General features: G+C 36.3%; 1 protein-coding gene across 2 annotated transcripts; it reads left to right on the top strand.

Moving 5' to 3' along the window:
* The first annotated feature begins 7,069 nt into the window (after window positions 1–7,069).
* On the top strand, window positions 7,070–12,838 carry LOC107793912 (transcription factor Pur-alpha 1). 2 transcript variants are annotated; one of them, XM_016616359.2, is made up of 5 exons: window positions 7,070–7,697; window positions 7,831–7,878; window positions 11,758–11,898; window positions 12,003–12,239; window positions 12,331–12,838. In XM_016616359.2, exons 1-5 carry the CDS (start codon window positions 7,404–7,406, stop codon window positions 12,481–12,483), a joined length of 873 nt encoding a protein of 290 aa, XP_016471845.1. In that variant the 5' UTR covers window positions 7,070–7,403; the 3' UTR covers window positions 12,484–12,838. The 2 variants fall into 2 exon arrangements, with proteins under 2 accessions (XP_016471845.1, XP_016471844.1); XM_016616358.2 differs by having other exon boundaries at window positions 12,000–12,239.
* Window positions 12,839–17,796: the final 4,958 nt, after the last annotated feature.

Genomic DNA, 17,796 nt, shown 5'->3' with positions numbered 1-17,796 from the left:
GTGGCAAATCCATGAGTTCCATTTGAAACCGGGATACGAATTCCCTTAGTATTTCGTCACCCCTTTGTGTTACTTTGAATAGATCCGATTTTCTTGTTGCGACCTTCACGGCACCAACATGTGCTTTTACGAACGAATCTGCTAACATGGCAAAAGAATCGATAGAGTTCGGCGGCAAGTTGTGATACCAGATCATTGCTCCTTTAGCGAGGGTCTCTCCAAACTTTTTCAATAATACGGACTCGATCTCATCGTCTTCCAAATCGTTGCCTTTGATGGCACATATATAGGAGGTGAGATGTTCGTTAGGATCGGTCGTGCCGTTATATTTGGGAATTACGGGCATACAGAACTTTTTTGGGATCGGTTTCGGGGCCGCGCTCGATGGAAAAGGCTTTTGTATGAATTTCTTCGAAGCCAACCCTTTCATCATGGGCGGAGCCCCCGGGATCTGATCGATCCTAGCATTATATGTCTCGAAGTTTTTGTCATTGGCTTCGACTCGCTTTGTTAGTTCCTCGAGCAGTTGAGCAATTTCAGGAGTGGTTCCTGATTTTTGCTCGTTCGGTTTTACCGTGTCGGGTTCTGTTCTTAGGGTTACTTCTCGAAGAAGCAGATTGGAGTTTGGATTACTCCGCATGTGAGTTTGGCTCTGCATCTGAGCTATCGCTACTTGTTGGGCTTGTAGCATTTCGAAAATCATACGCAAGCTGACCCCGATTTCCCCCGTGCTGTGGGTGTCTCGGGCTATGGGTCGAGCGCCACCCTGAACGCTTCTTTCCTGCTCGGAACGTTGATTCACTTCTAGAGATATTCGTGAATTGATATCTACTGGTACTTCGGCTCGAATTTCGGGTTCCTCGATTCGAGCCTCGTTGACGTTGTTGGGTAGCCTTTCGGCCACGGGCATCATGTTGTTGGTTTCATCCTGAAGGCCGGCTTCAAGGTCGATTGGGAGAGCCATTGCCGACATGAAGTTGTAAGCTGGAGTGTGCTGTATATTTGTATCAAATAATCACTTGTTATTCTTAGTCCCACGGTGGACGCCAAATTGTTTACCCGAAAAATCGGATAAAGTAGAATTTATATATGGTTCTAAGGGCAAGTAGATTCTTCTGATATAAGAATAACAATGCACGTATTTATGTTGCGAAAATAGGAGATGATGAACAAAGATATTAGGTGAACTTAGAAAGATAAACACAAAGAATTCTTAATCTCCTCTCAAAAGTGTGTTCTATTACAAACTCTTCCTCTGCTTTATAGCCAAGGATTGTTACTTTATCTATAGCAACATAATGGAATAAATATTACTAGTAGAGGACCCATGATGGTATGTCTCCTCCTTAATTCCTGCAGAGATTCCCTCCTTTGGTGCGGTTGTAACAGCTTTTGTCTGTGAGCTCGATACCGCTTCAAGCTCGATACCGAATCGGAACCTCGGTCTTGATTTCGAGCTAGGTGGTCACTTTCGGGCATCGATGCTCGGGACCTGTATCGACCGATGTTACCTCATTCGAATCGAGCGCCCGGGCTCGACGCCCCAATCTCGGAATACGCTCGGGGTTTCCATGAAGGCACCCCTCGATTGAAATGCCATCCTCGATCGATCTTCACGACCGAGGATCGGTTTTAACCGTATACACTAGAATATCAGAAATTTGTTTCAACATGCCAATACACTTCTCGATGGATGTCTCGTCAACTGCAGGAGATGTAGCAGTGCTTTTGCTAGACATAAACTCTATGAGAGAGTGTATATCCTCTTTTATTAATGTTGCAGTTGGTTTTTTCTTACTTGACTGCTAGTGCTAACACCATCAACTGATTTTCGTCTTTTTAGTAATGGCTCTAGAATCGTGCATTTCATTATTAAGATGAGTAAAGTGTTCTTTGTCACAACCATCAATAACATTTATTCCTTCTTCGTCAAGATTTAGTCCAATGTTGGACGATTGTTCTTGATTTATTGCACGTGCTCTTTCTCATGTGGCAACAACTTCAGCAAACAACGCGTCTTAGCGAAACCATATGAGTAAAAGATCTTTGTTCCTAATTTTTTTATATTTTGCATTCTCTTGTAAAAAAAGAAAATCAAAACTACTTTAATCAAAATTATAAAATTAACAATGAAAAAAATAAGAACAACACATATAAAAATATGAGAGATGTACCTTAATTTTTCGCCCCCACCAATCATCATCTGCCATAATCATATTTGTTTTTCGCGAACGCGGTGGGAAGCATGTGTCGCAATGAAGGATTTGGGTTAGTAGTCGTTTGTGCTTCCCGTTCGCGTTGGGTGAGTCGCATTCGTGAAGGTTGGGCATGGGTACTACGCGTTCACGACAAGGAAGTCGCATTCGCGACAAGGAAGTCGCATTCGCGAAGAAGAAGCTGGGACTGGAGGTCATTCGTGTTTGCAAAGGGATGGTCACGTTTGTGTAAGGCTGGGCTGGCAGAGCATCGCGTTTACGGGCATCATATCGTGATCGCGAAGAGGATTTTCGGCAGAAGCAGATTTGATCTTTGTCAACGCGAGACACGTACCACGTTCGCGAAGGGCAATGTCCGGGTAGACCTTATAAGTTGGAATTTCAGAATTTCTTTTCATTTTTCATTTTTCATTTGGGATCAATTGGAGACGATTTTGGGTCGATTTTGAATGGCCTTTTCACCCACCTATTGAGGGTAAGTGTTTTTAAGCCACTTTTGATTATATTTCATGAATGTGTATGAATTTAGACTTGTAAATTTATGATTTGATGAGGAAAAATATGAGATTTTGGAAGATGACCTAAAATGATATTTTTGAGTTTGACCACGAATTCAGGCATAGAATTTGAAATAGATTATATATTTGAATTCGTGGTGCTATGGGTAATATTTATATTTGAATATTTTTGGGATTCGGGCATGTGGGCTCGGGGTTGACTTTATAGACTTTTCGCGTGGGATTGTGAATTTGTTCTAATCATTAAATTACGGGGTTTTGAGTATATTTTGATTGGTTTGCATGTTCTTTGGCTAGTTTCGAATCGTTTGACATTGTTTTAGCTTGTTAGAGAGGTGTGGATCCGATTATCGGATTTTCGGATCAAGGTAAGTCTCTTGTCTAAGTAAAAGGAAATTTATCCTCGTAGGGATTCTAATTGCACGTGCTACGTGATATGGGTGCTACGCACGTATGAAATGATGAGCATCCATGCGTATGCTGGATTTTGGCATGTCCGGGTAGATTTAGATTCACACCAAGTTGTAATGCTACTTGAGTTAATCTTGCTTGTTTGAATGTTGTAATTCATGTTTTAGCCTGAAACTAAACTTGCGTAGAGTACTGAACTTTGCTATTATAGAGACTTGGCGCGTTACTTGATTAGCCGCAAAAATTATACCTCCTTGTATGGATTCATTCCCGTATTGTACTCATTTGTCTGGAAGATTCATGATTTCTTAACTCGTAAGTATATTTGTGAGTTGGGATAATGACTCATCGAAAGTATCACCATTCTTATGGGATCATGATGATCGCCTCAGAACTACTCTTATGGAAGCTGGTCGTTCACCTCGGCAGTATTATGAGACACACTTATGGATCAAGCCGTACGACCTCAGAAGGATTATAGTAACACCACTCTTATAGAATCAGGTCGTTTGCGTCAACATGATATTGTAAGATCATTCTTATAGGATCGGGTTGTTCGTCTTGGCAGAATCGAGCGTGATATTTCAATAGAGAGCCTGTGTGAGTATCCTGACTCGGATTTGACATTTACATCGGATATTGGTCATATACATTATATTTGAGGAAGTATTTGGCATTTGATGATGTCGTATTTATTCTTCTGTTAAGGATCATGTCATACATATTTATCTGTTTAGTTGCTACTTGCTATGCTTCATACCTATATGCTTTTATTGTACTTTAATTATCGGATCACTAGTAAGTGTCGATGTCAACCCCTCGGCACTACTTCTTCGAGGTTAGACTAGATACTTACTGGGTACGCGTTGATTTACGTACTCATACTTTACTTCTGCACTAATTGTGCTGATACTGAGACATGTGCATTTGGTGGTCATACATGCGCGTAGGTGCAGCTGCTGAGGAGCCTTTGTGGTGAGCTACTTTCTATGTCACGGTCCGCAATACACATAGTCCCTTCCTATTCGTTTATTGTATTCTGTCTATCACCTATTTCAGACAGTTATTGTAGTAGTATTGTATATTCCCGTAGATGCTCATGCACTTGTGACACCCGATTTGAGAATTTAGGCTATTGGCCTCAGTTGTATTTCTGTTATAACATTCAGATTTATATTTCGATCATATTCAAACCATGAAGATAATGTCAGTAGTTTACTCCAAACGGAACGATTCCGCTTATTGATTTCATTACTTATTTTAAAAATGTGTCATGAACTATCGATCGACGTGTTGAGTTATTGTCAGCTTGTCTAACAGCAACGTTGCGCGACATCACGACCTACAGTGACAACGACGTCCTGACATTCAAAGTGGGGATTCAAAGAACTTTTAGATACGTGGTAGCTTTTAGATCAAAGAACTTTCAGCTATATGGAGTTTCTTGGTAGGATATTTCCAGTAGAACAAAGATTAGACATATATTCGTATAACCATTTTAGGTAATATTTTGGGGTATTATCATTTTAATCCGCGCCAGAAACTATTTATATTCGGTAGCCGAAAAAGTGTATAAAAATACGTATAAATTTTGTATATAACATACATAATATATATATATATATATATATATATATATATATATATATATATATATATACAAAAAATAAATTGCTATTATTTTAAAAAAGCGACTATGCAATGTTATTTTTTCTAATATTTTAATAAGAAAAGAAAAGGAAGTGGGAGAGATGAATGGAGTCAGGATATCTCCATAAGAGTAGAACAAAGATTGGCCAGTATAATCATTTTACGGGAATACTTAAAAAAAAGGAGAGGGAGAGATAAATGGAGTCTCTGTACTTTCACTACTTTGGAATTTGGATAGATCGGAAAGTGAGAACTATAGATAATAGAATTTCAAAAAGGATGAGAGAGTCTCAAAAAGGTTGGTTACAACATAAATTCAAAGATAAAGTGGATAAGAAAAGAGAATGAATTAGATTAAAGATTTATATATGGAGTACCGGATGACCAACCATATTGCCGTTTTCTCGTTTTAAAGCTATGTTTCGATACTATTCATAAATATGAGGATATATATAAAAGCAATCAGAGTTAATTTTTTAAATATTAATTTTAAAAGTAAATATGGGCATATTCTTTTTCATAATTTCACGCTTAAAAATATTTTTTTGAAAAGATGGACCAAATACATACCTTTTTTTAATCTTATTGGTGGAAGACAAAGTATTGGTGGAATAGGCACATATTAGACGAAGATGATAGACATACTTCCATAACCTTTTGAATGAGGAGGGTGACAGGAACATTGTGCTAGACGAACTGGAGCATAGAGCCGTCGTGATTTTGAGTATTGCAGGCGTATAAAGATTGAGGAGGTTGATGGGGCTATGCGTAAGATGAGTAGAGTAGAGCAACTGGGCTAAACGATATCCCGATGAATTTTTGAAAGAGCGCGAGGCAGGGTAGGCTTAGAGTGGCTAACTAAGTTGTTTAATGTCATCTTTAGGACTTCTAAAATGCTAGAGGAATGAATATGGAGTACGATGATTTTGCGGTACAAGAATAAGGGTGATACCCAAAATTATAATAACTATAGGGGTATCAAGCTGTTAAGCTACATTATGAAAATTTGGGAAAGGATGGTGGAGGTGAGGGTGAGGACGAGTGTGTCTATATCTGAAAACCAGTCCGGCTTCATGTCGGGATGATTGACCACTGAAGCCATTCATCTTATAAGGAGATTGATGGAGAAATATAGGGAGAGGAAGATGAACTTGCATATGATGTTCATTGATCTGAAAAAAACATACGACAAACCCCCAATGGAAGTTCTATGGAGGTGCTTAGAGGCTAGAAATGTTCCTGTGGCATACACTAGGGCGATTAAGGATATGTATGATGATACTAAAATCAGGGTTAAGATAGTAGGAGGGGACTTGAGGCACTTTCCAGTCGTGATGGGGTTATACCAGGGATCGACTCTTAAGTCGTTCTTATTTGCCTAGGCGATGTATATATTGGCACGTCACATTCAGGGAGATGTGCCATTGTGCATGTTATTTGCATATGATATAATGCTGATTGACGAGATATGAGGCAGAGGCAACGCGGGGTTGGAGGTTTAGAGACAGACCGTGGAGTCCAAAGGCTTCAAGTTGAGCCGGACTAAAACCGAATAAATAGAGTGCAAGTTCATTGACATAAACTGGAGTGGGAGTGAGGCTAGATTCACAAGTCATCCCTTAGAGAGTAAGGTTTAACCGTTTAAGTATCTGGGGTCAGTAATCCAAAGTAAGTAAGTAGAGGAAGGCCAAAGAACTATTGGGGAGATGTGGTTATGTAAGATATGACGTTTTTTCAGCTTACCGAGAACGAAACCCTTGATAGAAAATTATGAAGGTCAAAAATTAGAGTAAAATGTTAGTAGGTAGCAAAACTTTCTTCCTGTCCTTTATCATTAGTTTTAGTGTTACTTTTATTTTGTCGTATTCTTGAATGTCTATCACTATCAAAGGTTGCTTTTGCTTTGTTACTATTTTGCTGCTGTTGTTGTTGCTTTTTCATAACTCCTTTTATTACTATATATCTATTGCTTTAATGCTGTGACTTTGTTGGCTTGAGCCGGATTTATCAAAAATAACCTCTCTATCTGCATATGAAATAGGTAAGCAGCGTACACACTACTCTTCCCAAACCTTACCTGTGAGATTATATGGAATTTATTGATTTTTTGTTGTTGTAATATTATCAAAAAGACTTCTTAAATGATTTGGCCAAATAAAAATGGTTACAAATTTCAAAAATTTTGGACGTTTAGCCAAACTAATTTACATTGTGGAAAAGGCCAACCGAATCGATCCCTACACAACAAAAGCAGTCAGAACTCAGAATTTGAGTAAAAACAGAAAGCATGTTTACCGGATATATTTTCGGTTACGGTTCAGCTCACCCCCATCCAACGGTCTTTATCATTTAAAGAAACCCATAAGATGATAAGATGTACTGGTACAGTAAACTTAAAATAAAAGCAAAGCGAAGTGACGAAGGCCATTTTCATTTTCAGATTAGCAAGTGGAACTGGTCAACGACTAATTACCCACTGAAATATCCCAAACCCTAATTCACCCAACTATCAATCACTCCTCCAATTTTTTCTCCATAATGTCGGTTTTGCCATTCATTTCTCACTGATTTCTTAATTTTTAAGTTGAAGAAGAGTGAGTGAGTGCTGATGGAGGGAAATTCCGGCGGCGGTGGTGGTGGCGGTGGCGGTGGCGGAGGAGGAAACGACGTGGAGTTGCTGTGCAAGACGTTACAGGTAGAACACAAGCTTTTCTACTTCGACCTGAAGGAGAATCCACGCGGGCGTTACTTGAAAATATCGGAGAAAACGTCGGCAACAAGGTCTACTATAATAGTACCATTCAACGGCATCTCATGGTTCCTCGATCTATTCAATTACTATGTCAATTCAGATGATGATCAACAGGACGTGTTTAGCAAAGAACTCCAACTTGATACCAAGGCACATTATTATTATTATGACATACATATGTGGCTTGATTTTGCCTTTTATTTTCTATAACTTTTTTTTTTTACTTTATATTGTCATTAACTCTCGATAAATGTAGTTTTTTTGGTTTTTTTAAACGTTGCAGGTGTTTTACTTTGATGTAGGGGAGAATAGACGAGGACGCTTTCTCAAGGTTACTTTACTTTACTGACCTTGTTAGGCTTTTTTTTTTCCCCCTGTTTTAATAGTAATACGTTTCATTTGATATGGCTGTTTCTTCAAGTCTAATCTTAATTCGTAATCATTATTGAGATTTTGATTTTTAGTAAATATGTTAAATGAGTAGCTGGCATGTGAGAGCAGTTGTGGAGCTACAGCTAAGGAAGGGGTTCAATTGAATCCCCTTCGTCGAAATATCATACTTCCCAAATAGATTAAAAATATTTTCTTTCATCTATATATGTATGAACTTCTGAATCCTTTTTACATAAGGGAGATAGTTCAAAAATTGCTTCATCGCAAGTTTGAATTTTTTGAATCCCCTTGTTAAAATTTCTTGTTCCGCCACTGTGATGGTGACCAATATATAAATTTGGGTTCATCTGTAGATTCTCATGTAAGGAAATCCAAAGGACCTACACAACCATGGCTTGGCTAGATTGGTAACTTTGATAATTGTTTTCTTTGTTAGCTATCAGGATTACAGCTATCGCACTCAAAATTTGTTACTCCTCTGTTCCTTTTACACCAACCTTGAAGGAATTGCTATTATTCGGATTGCCTTTACACCAACCTTAAAGGAAATTTCTATTAATTGGATTTCAGTTAATGACTCAGACACTATGTTGATGATCTAATGTCGGATTGCCTTTACACCAACCTTAAAGGAAATTTCTATTAATTGGATTTCAGTTAATGACTCAGACACTATGTTGATGATCTAATGTGAAGAAGCCTACCCCTTTCTCAGGGTTGGGTAGTAAACTGCATTTCTTTTCCTGTTACATGAACCAAAATGATCAATATCTCTCTCTCGACCTGCATATATATGAACAAAACATTTCTTTTTTGATTAGTTACGAGGGGCTTTGGCCCATTGGTTTAGTTGTATCTTATCTTAGAGGAGGTCAGAGGTTCAATTATGTATAACCTCAATTTCTCCTTTCAAAAAGAAGGTAGTAAAATTATTTATTTGATGGTATACAAATAACATGTATATTGCAAATCTCACTAACATAGGCATAAGATCAAAGCTCTTTCTACCTTGCTTATGAATCTTTTTTATTATTAAAGGGCCACATATAGCAATAGAGGAACACTAAGAAGGTTCCAGAGTTATTGATACAAAATCAGAGAAAAATGTGGATGCTGAGGATCTGCAGAAATGTAAAAACTATAAGATGTTGAAGGAGTCTTAAATATAGAAGTTCTTTAACTCAACTGAATGCTCCTGTCAAATCCGATAATCAATTTATTTATTGGAAGAAACTTTATTTGTGTATTCGACTCCTTCCTGTCCTCGTCGTTGTGTGTCCAATAATTTGTTGGAAAATCACTGTCATGTATCTGTGTACGTATGTGTGACACCTATACAGGTGGAGTTTGGGGGAGATAAGGAACCAAGTCAAAGAGTTCATAAAAGCGTTTCTGTTTGGCCAGGAAAGTATTCACGAATTTTATTGTCTAGAGTAGTTCTTTCCCTTTGCCTAGTTACATCTACTTGTTTATGAGTCCTAACATAATTTCAATTAAACCCGAGTCTCCAAAAATTAGAATGGAATTGAATAGCTATCTGTGTCATCCAAACCTGAATTATGTAATAGCAGATCCATTTTTCCAACTAAGCAATGCCTTTTATTTGGATACTCCTCTTGTGGTGGATGCTATATGTCTCTTTCTCAACTATTAGTACTCTATATGTTGGCAAACATTTTCAAGATGGTTATACTTTATGTATGATTGGAAGCTTTGAGTACTGTGTTGTGACGTCACTGTGGCTTGATTGAATATGAAATTCTACTAAGTCAGCTGCTTTTAATATTGCGTACAAAATGTAAAAGATCTGGCTAGATACTTTGAAGTTGGTTAAATCCTAGTTGAGACTTGAGAGGCCTTTTACTTGGATACTCCTCTTGTGGTGGATGCTACATGTGTCTTTCTCAATTATTAGCACTCTATATGTTGGCAAACATTTTCAAGATGGTTATACTTTATGTATGTTTGGAAGCTTTGAGTACTGTGTTGTGATGTCACTGTGGCTTGATTGAATGTGAAATTCTACTGAGTGAGCTGCCTTTAATATTGCGTACAAAATGTAAAAGATCTGGCTAGATACTTTGAAGTTGGTTATATCCTAGTTGAGAGGCGTTTTATTGTGATCTCTGCTTGCTAAGATTGTTGTCGGCTAAGTTGCTCGGACTCTTCAAAATCCGTGAGACCACACCGGATTTGGTCAACTTACCTAGGGTGCTTTGATTGAGAAGTATAAATTAATTGGGTATTTGGGTATAATTGAGTGTGTGTATATATATATATATATATATATATATATATATATATATATATATATATATATGGGACAAACCCAATAACCGAACCAAATACCCAATTAATTTATACTTCTCAATCAAAGATGTAATCAAAGCACCCTAGGTAAGTTGACCAAAGCTTTGCTATAACGCGAGATATCTTATGAGTAAGATATTAGGGGTTTATATAATTAAATTTTATTAGGTTTAGTTTAATAACATAAATTAATCGAAATATATACTGTTATGTCATAATATATCTTTATTGGCCATATCCCAGCACCCGTATCTGCACTCGGGCCCATATACCCCAAATCCTAAAATTTATGTGATCAAGAATCTGACCTCTAGATACACGCCCGTATCGGGTACCTGCACCCATGTCCGAGCAATATAGGTTATTGGTAATATTATCCCTTAGTGTCTACAATTTCGTAATTTACTATGATAATCACTGGTCAAAGTTTTCTCTGATTTGAACCACTTGTTTGCCAATTGATGCGTTCTCTTTTATTAACCTGCAACTTCAATGTGACTTGTTTTGCCTTCTCTGACCTTGAGGTAACCATCATCTTGTCCTTAGCCTTCGGTTTTCCCCCTAATTTATCTAAACCTGAATGTGGACCCCTGTCCAGTACCCTATTTTCTGCTTCTTTCCTTCTCTGTTTATTTCAATCAACAAGAATAATGTACTCCTCTCTTAGCCCTCTTGAGCAGGAGCCCTCTCGTTTTCTCCCCCTTTCACTACCCAAGTGACTTAATCTATATCCTGAATTCTCTCCGATATTTAATCACCAAATATTTCTTTCTTTGGCAAGAGAACATTCCTTACAAATGCATGACCCTTCTCTACCTTCTTCTATTTGTGTGAATGATTCTATTTGCAGCCATACCCTAGCTCCATTGCCTAAGCAATCCGGTGATATCTAAATTTGTCCCCTTGCTAGATTCTTTTCCTTCTATTTTTCTACTGAATTTTGTAACAGGTTTACTTTGGTAATGAAAACAGCACAGTGATATTTTGAGAAGTTTTTCATTTTGGCATTATGAACAGTGGCTAATTTCTGAAATTAAGGAAACATGAAGAAGTCTAGGACTGCTATACTGTCAAAATATCAGGAAAGTGATTCAAGGAAAAGAAAATGTCTAGAAGAATCTCAAACCAATTGTGACATAAGTAATGATGAAACTCTTCTGGAACAAACTCCCATTTCCCGTACGTCTCTTAGACCCAATTGGAAATTAATCTGCAGTATTCTGGGGTTTTAGGTGTAGTGTAGGGGTTCAAAAGCTACTGAAATACCTAGAATTATGAATTTAAAAGGAAGTTTAAATGGACACAGTTAAGAAAAACATAAGAGAAACTGAATCAAGACACAAGTAGAAATATAAGTACTATCAATTGATTCTCGGGCTAGCCATGACATTATCGACTGCCGTCTTAGTTTATCTATGTCTAGAAGAACAATCGTACTTTGATTGATAACAGGGTTTTGCCGCCCTAGATTTTGTACTTCTATCTGTTAACAGAGTAATGCATGCAGGTCTCTGAAGCATCTGTTAGCAGGAACCGTAGTACAATTATTGTTCCAGCAGGAAGTGCCCAAGATGAGGGATGGGCAGCATTTAGGAATATTTTGGCAGAGATCAATGAAGCCTCAAGGCTATTTATTTCGCCCAGTCAGGTTACTTTACAGTCATTGCCATTTTGTATCCCTTTTTAAGGGTCTCTCTCAAAATAATAGTTGCATTTTCTCTTGTTTAAATGTTAAATGCACGAACACAGCAGACTTCGGAACCCTCAGAGCGTCTTGGGCTTTCAGATGATGTAGGAGCCGGTTTTATATCCAGTCACTCTTCTCAATCTGGCCCAACAGCTGATTTGAGTGTAGAACGGACCATTGATCTGCCAGCAGCTGATGAAGTTAGTAACTTGGGGGTCTCCAAAGTAATCAGGGCTGACCAAAAGAGATTCTTCTTTGATCTTGGGAGTAACAACCGGGGCCATTTCTTAAGAATATCTGAGGTTTGGCTTTCTCGCAGCCTTCATATAAATTAAAAGCACTCTAATTTGGTCTTCTCTGTTTCTTATGTCATGTTCTCACTGTAACTTGCAGGTGGCAGGTTCTGATCGCTCTTCCATAATTCTTCCTCTTTCTGGCCTGAAACAATTTCATGAAATGGTGGGTCACTTTGTGGAGATAAGTAAAGATCGGCTGGAAGGAATTACAGGTGCAAATGTTCGGACAATTGACTCTCCACAGAGATGAATGCTGATGAATGGTTGCCTAAGGCCTGGAACCATGCACTGGAGCTGATGGGCGGACAATTGTGATCCTTTTGTTTATTTTCTGTCTAGTCATTGGGTGTTTCAAGTTGAATAAAATGGTATCTCTGTTCTAAGCTGGGAATATGAAGTCAAATGTCAATCATCAATAGGAGGGGCAATAAGACAAATAAACCATTATGTAAGGCGAAGGCTTGTAGCATAAAATGACACACTCGTATTTAAGTTCATCTTTACTGTTTTGGGCGTGATTTGAGCTTCTCACCATGTGAGGAACTTTCTGCTGTGGCTTGGACTAAACATATTATTCTGAATCGTAAGTTGCCAAGTTTGGTTAATTGGAACATTGCTCTCGTGTTTATTTTCAGGCAAGAGCGTACTGCTCAGTATCATGAACTTTTGAATGATCGCGCTCCGAAATGCCCCCTATCCCCCCCCCCCCCAACCCCAAGCGGTATATTTCATTTCCATACTTTCCTTTTTTTGCCTTGCATCAATTTGGGGAGGGGCGAAGGGGATTGACAGGTTTGGGGGGGAGGGGGGCTAGATGAAAGGGAGAAGCAAATGACTGACTACAAGTGAGTTAGTTCAATCCCCTAAAATTGCAAAGGAGTTTTTTCTTTCCTATACACTATATGAAACCTTATTACTAATATTGTCCCAGTTTTGGAAATTATATGCCCTAAATATTATTAGTGTCTTAAATTAGGGAATTAAGTTACACTCTTTTCCTTTTTTCTCTCATCTTCTCTTTCCCTATTCTCTGTTGTTACTAAATGTCAATTAGTTAGAGTTACTAAAGAAGATTACAAATCATACTATATTATAAGTATTGAGACTTTTAGGTAAAGTTGATTTACTAAAATGTCCATAAAAAACTGAATGGCTATTTTACCCCCCACTTAAACTCTAATTTTTAAATATTTTTGTACCTAAAACTTACCTTCCAATAAATAATTATGAAGTTGTACAATAATGAATCAGGTAATTGGGTATATAGACGGGTAGAATATTTTCCTTGCAACTGCCGCTTACTGCAGCCTATTCAATGCTTTAATTGCTTTTTCTCTTCCTATATCTATTCAAGGTTTTGGAGTTCTTTTAAACTTCCAAGAGTATTAACTTACAGATTTTGCCTAACTCGTGAACCATTGACATGGACGTTCTCTTTGAGGAGAGGAGTTTTAATACCCATTCTTCTTCTTCATTATTCTATCTTCTAATCTTCAATGTTTAGCTCGTATACGCGTCTGTGTCTTGGATTTCATTGATATTGCTCATGCATCAACTCTGTTAACCATCTAAGTAAGCAATTATTTTTGTCATAAATTTAAGTTTCGTACACATAAAAATTGAAAGGATATCTATTTGTTGCTTTTTTAGGTTTGATTGTTGGAAAAAGTACTGCACTACCACCTCTTTCTGTCCGTGCACATTTATTTTTATTTCTCTAGTGATTTTTATTTCTAGCTTGAAGATTCGTTTTTAAATTGAAATTTTTCGAGGTGACTACTTCTGCTTTATTGCGTCGTATTTATTACATCATCTTTAGATATTTTAAAATAACATGGAGAACCAATATATAACTATTTATAAATTTATGTAACGATAGTATTTGAATGTATGTTGGAAATTATACTATTTTTTATATGTTAAAGCACAATAAAGATTATTGTAGTGATTTGGTAATAGTAACCTGTACAAATGCTTAATTTGTTTAACATTTGAATATTTTTACTTTAAATTTAGTTTATCTTTTTATGTTCTATAAATTTTGGTGGGTTAGCCAATACCAATCATTTAACAACTGAAATAAAGAAGTACTATTAGGTGGCTGAAGAACTAAGAGCTAGAACTCTTCAATCAGGCTGTCATGCTTGGTCGTTTTAGTTGGAAAAATAAGGTTGCAAGAATTGTACCCTCAATAGTTAGCTTTTTAATGACAGGTAAATGTAAATAATTCTTGAATAAATAATATTGGATTTTATTTGATTCTATTATAATTTTGTTGTCTTGACGTGTAGAATCTTTTTAATAGTTCTCACAGGATAGTATGAGTAATGTATGTACAAACTGTGAATTAAAAATTACATAAATGTCAAGAGTTTTGGTCATGACATACCAGTTGAAACTTGAGAATGAAACATATATCATTTCAAAATAAAACATTAGGTGTGAGATACGATTGTGTTGCATGTTTGGACCTAATAACATCAAAATTAAGTTCATTACACATTGTCACACTGTACTAACCGGCCTCAACTTCACAGAGAATATGCCAAATAATGTTGCATTAAAATTTCATGTTACTCATCCCACTCATGTATACTTTAAACAATTAAATCATTAAAAAAAATTTATATTGATTTGATATGGGATACACGTGCAACACACGTGTCCAGAAACTAATTTTCTTAAAAGTATAATTGCTCTTTAGCTTCTGAAAGAGATTTTAAATTTTTGGTCAAAGACAAACTCGAAATTTAAGTAAAATGTTCAATGCCTCCATATTTGTCGATGTAGCACCAGCAGCAACAGCAATATAAACTTGATGATGATAAATTTGTATGGTACATCATCATACAAATTAAAAATAAATTTCGTACAAATTTGGTACATCTACAACAACATATAAACTAAAAATAAATTTTATACAACTAATTATATAATATATAACTTATCTATAACTTTCATACATTATTTTCACCCAGTTAAATATAACTACAACATCATACAATTTAAATACAATTTTCATATAAAATTTATACAATATATCTTATGTATGTATTTTGTAAAAGATTTGTATATATTTTGTATGTAGTGTGTTTTTCTTCCTCTCTGAAATTTCAATCAAAATTTTCTCTTTTAATACAATTTTGATACATATCAACAATTTTATGTAAAACAAATAGTATTTATAACTTAAATACAAATTTCATACAATGATTCATACATTATACAACTATTTTTCAACTTTCATACAACATTCAAATAAAAAAATATATAACTACAACAGAATACAATTTACATACAATTATACTACAACTTTACTACAATTTGCAAGTACATTGTATGTCATGTGTTCTAGCCAAAATCAAGTCTAATCTTCACCAAACACCCTCAAAATTGAGTTATAAACTCCAAACAATATTCCCAATTGTTCGCAACAACACTCAATCTAAACAAATAATGATTTTTGAAAAATCAAATTCGAATTCAAAGCTTCAACGTTTTTTAATGACTGTCAATTGTGGAGAGTCAAACACCTTCAAAATTTATTGATTGACAATTTCAATTTGAACACCAATTGTGCAACATGAAAGAAAATTGTAAACTTAAAACTATATAGTAAAACGATTGAAATCCATTGATGAATTCCATTAAAAATATATATAACATGAAAGGATAAAAAGTAGAGAACATCACAGAAAGAAAAATTGGGGAAAGAACAGAGAATGAGAGATAGAGAGAGAGCGCATGAGAGAGAGAGAGCGCGCATGAGAGAGAGAGAATAAGGATGAGAAATAACTGATTCCTTATTCAATTCCTAATATAAATAGATACTCATTTAAAACTAATTTGTATATAATTGGTAAATTGTATATGACCATGTAATTAAGTTAAAACTTAATTTTAGAGGGTAATAAAGTTTTATATGTAGTATAGAAAAGTAAAAATTTCGGACAAGTGACTAGTTCTTTAGAATTAGGGTGTAAGTTTGTCGAAATGCTTTTTTTCCTGAAGGTTTGGGATCATTACATTGTTGCTTTAGAACATCAAACCACAGTTGGCCTGTTGGTATAGTTTACTTTTTTCATCTTAGAGGTCAACGATTCAACCCCTGTATCCGCCCCTAATCTATATAGTACTTACAGAGAGCGTGTCTGAGGATTTACTCCCTTGAGAGTGTCTAATCCCACACCTAAACGACATTGCAAATTGAATGGGTGCTTTCGACTTGGCCTCAGGAGCCTCCGATCCTGACGTTGAAGGTCTTAGTTAATACATCCAAATTTAGGAAAGATAAAATTATTGTGATTGTGAAGTAGATTTTGTAATAATCTTTAGGAGACGGATATTTGGAAAAATTGATCATTTGTAGAACACGTGTGAGAATAATATACGATTTTTTATTTTCTCCAATTAAACTAGACTAGATAGTTAAAAAATTCCTCAAACCGTAGACTTCAGAGTTTTCTATGAAACAAATTAGTAAAGGGGTTATAATTTGACAATGTCATAATTAGATACGTAGTATTTGTACTTTTTCTACTATTTTGTTAACTGAAAAATTAACTTTTAACTCAACTCAGAAATGCCATTATATTTTGTTCAGACTCGAATATAGGGGATACTTGGGGCTTTCATTTACAAGTGACCTTTGAGTCTTTGAATATAGGAAAAGATACTCCGGAGTTTTTTTTCACACAAAGTCCCCTCATCGTCCCCCATTCCCCTTTTTTTGCTCCTCCTCCTCCCGTCGCTCCTCCTTGAAATAATTTGGAGAGATGTCAAATATTTATATAGATGTTTGAAACATCTGAAGAAATATTTTTAATATTTTCAAAATGTTTGGACTATATTGGAGATATTTGAAACATTTTTTGAGATGTTTCAAACATCTCGAAAGATGTTTGAAACATAAATATCTTGAAAGATGTTTCAACATCCCGAAACATCTCCAGGATTGTTTGCGCAATTCTCATTTCATCAAATCCCACCAATTTTTTTCTTTTTCGCTCACATTTCAAATAACTAGAAAAAAAACATCCATGAAGATGTTGCAAGCATCCCAAGAGATGTTTCAAACATCTCTCAAGATGTATATAAAATTCTCACTTCTTCAAAATACCTAAAGCAAGTCTCCATTTTATCCATGCGCCCCAATACGATGTGTGACATCATCGTTAATCTCCCCACTCCCTATATAATAGACCCAAGGTACTTAAAACTTTCTCTCCTAGGGATGCCTTGTGAATCTATCTTCACCTCCCTTTCCACTCTTTGAGTCGCATCACTGAACTTGCACTCTAAATATTCTGTCTTGGTCCTTCTCAACTTGAAACCTTTAGAATCCAGGGTCTGCCTCCACACCTCTAATCTCGCGTTAATACCGCCTCGTGTCTCGTCAATCAATACAATGTTGTCTTCAAAAAACATGCACGTGGCAAGTCATTACGTCCATCTCGAGGGCAAACAAAAAGGCTAAGTGCCGACACCTTGGTGCAACCCCATCATGACCTGGAAATGGTTCAAGACCCCTCCCACTGTCTTCATCAGGGTATTTGCTCCATCA

This window comes from Nicotiana tabacum, chromosome 19, assembly GCF_000715075.1.
Source record: "Nicotiana tabacum cultivar K326 chromosome 19, ASM71507v2, whole genome shotgun sequence".
Lineage (NCBI taxonomy): Eukaryota > Viridiplantae > Streptophyta > Magnoliopsida > Solanales > Solanaceae > Nicotiana > Nicotiana tabacum.
The sequence above is the reverse complement of the archived record's forward strand: the minus strand, read 5'-3'. Positions and strand labels throughout refer to the sequence as shown.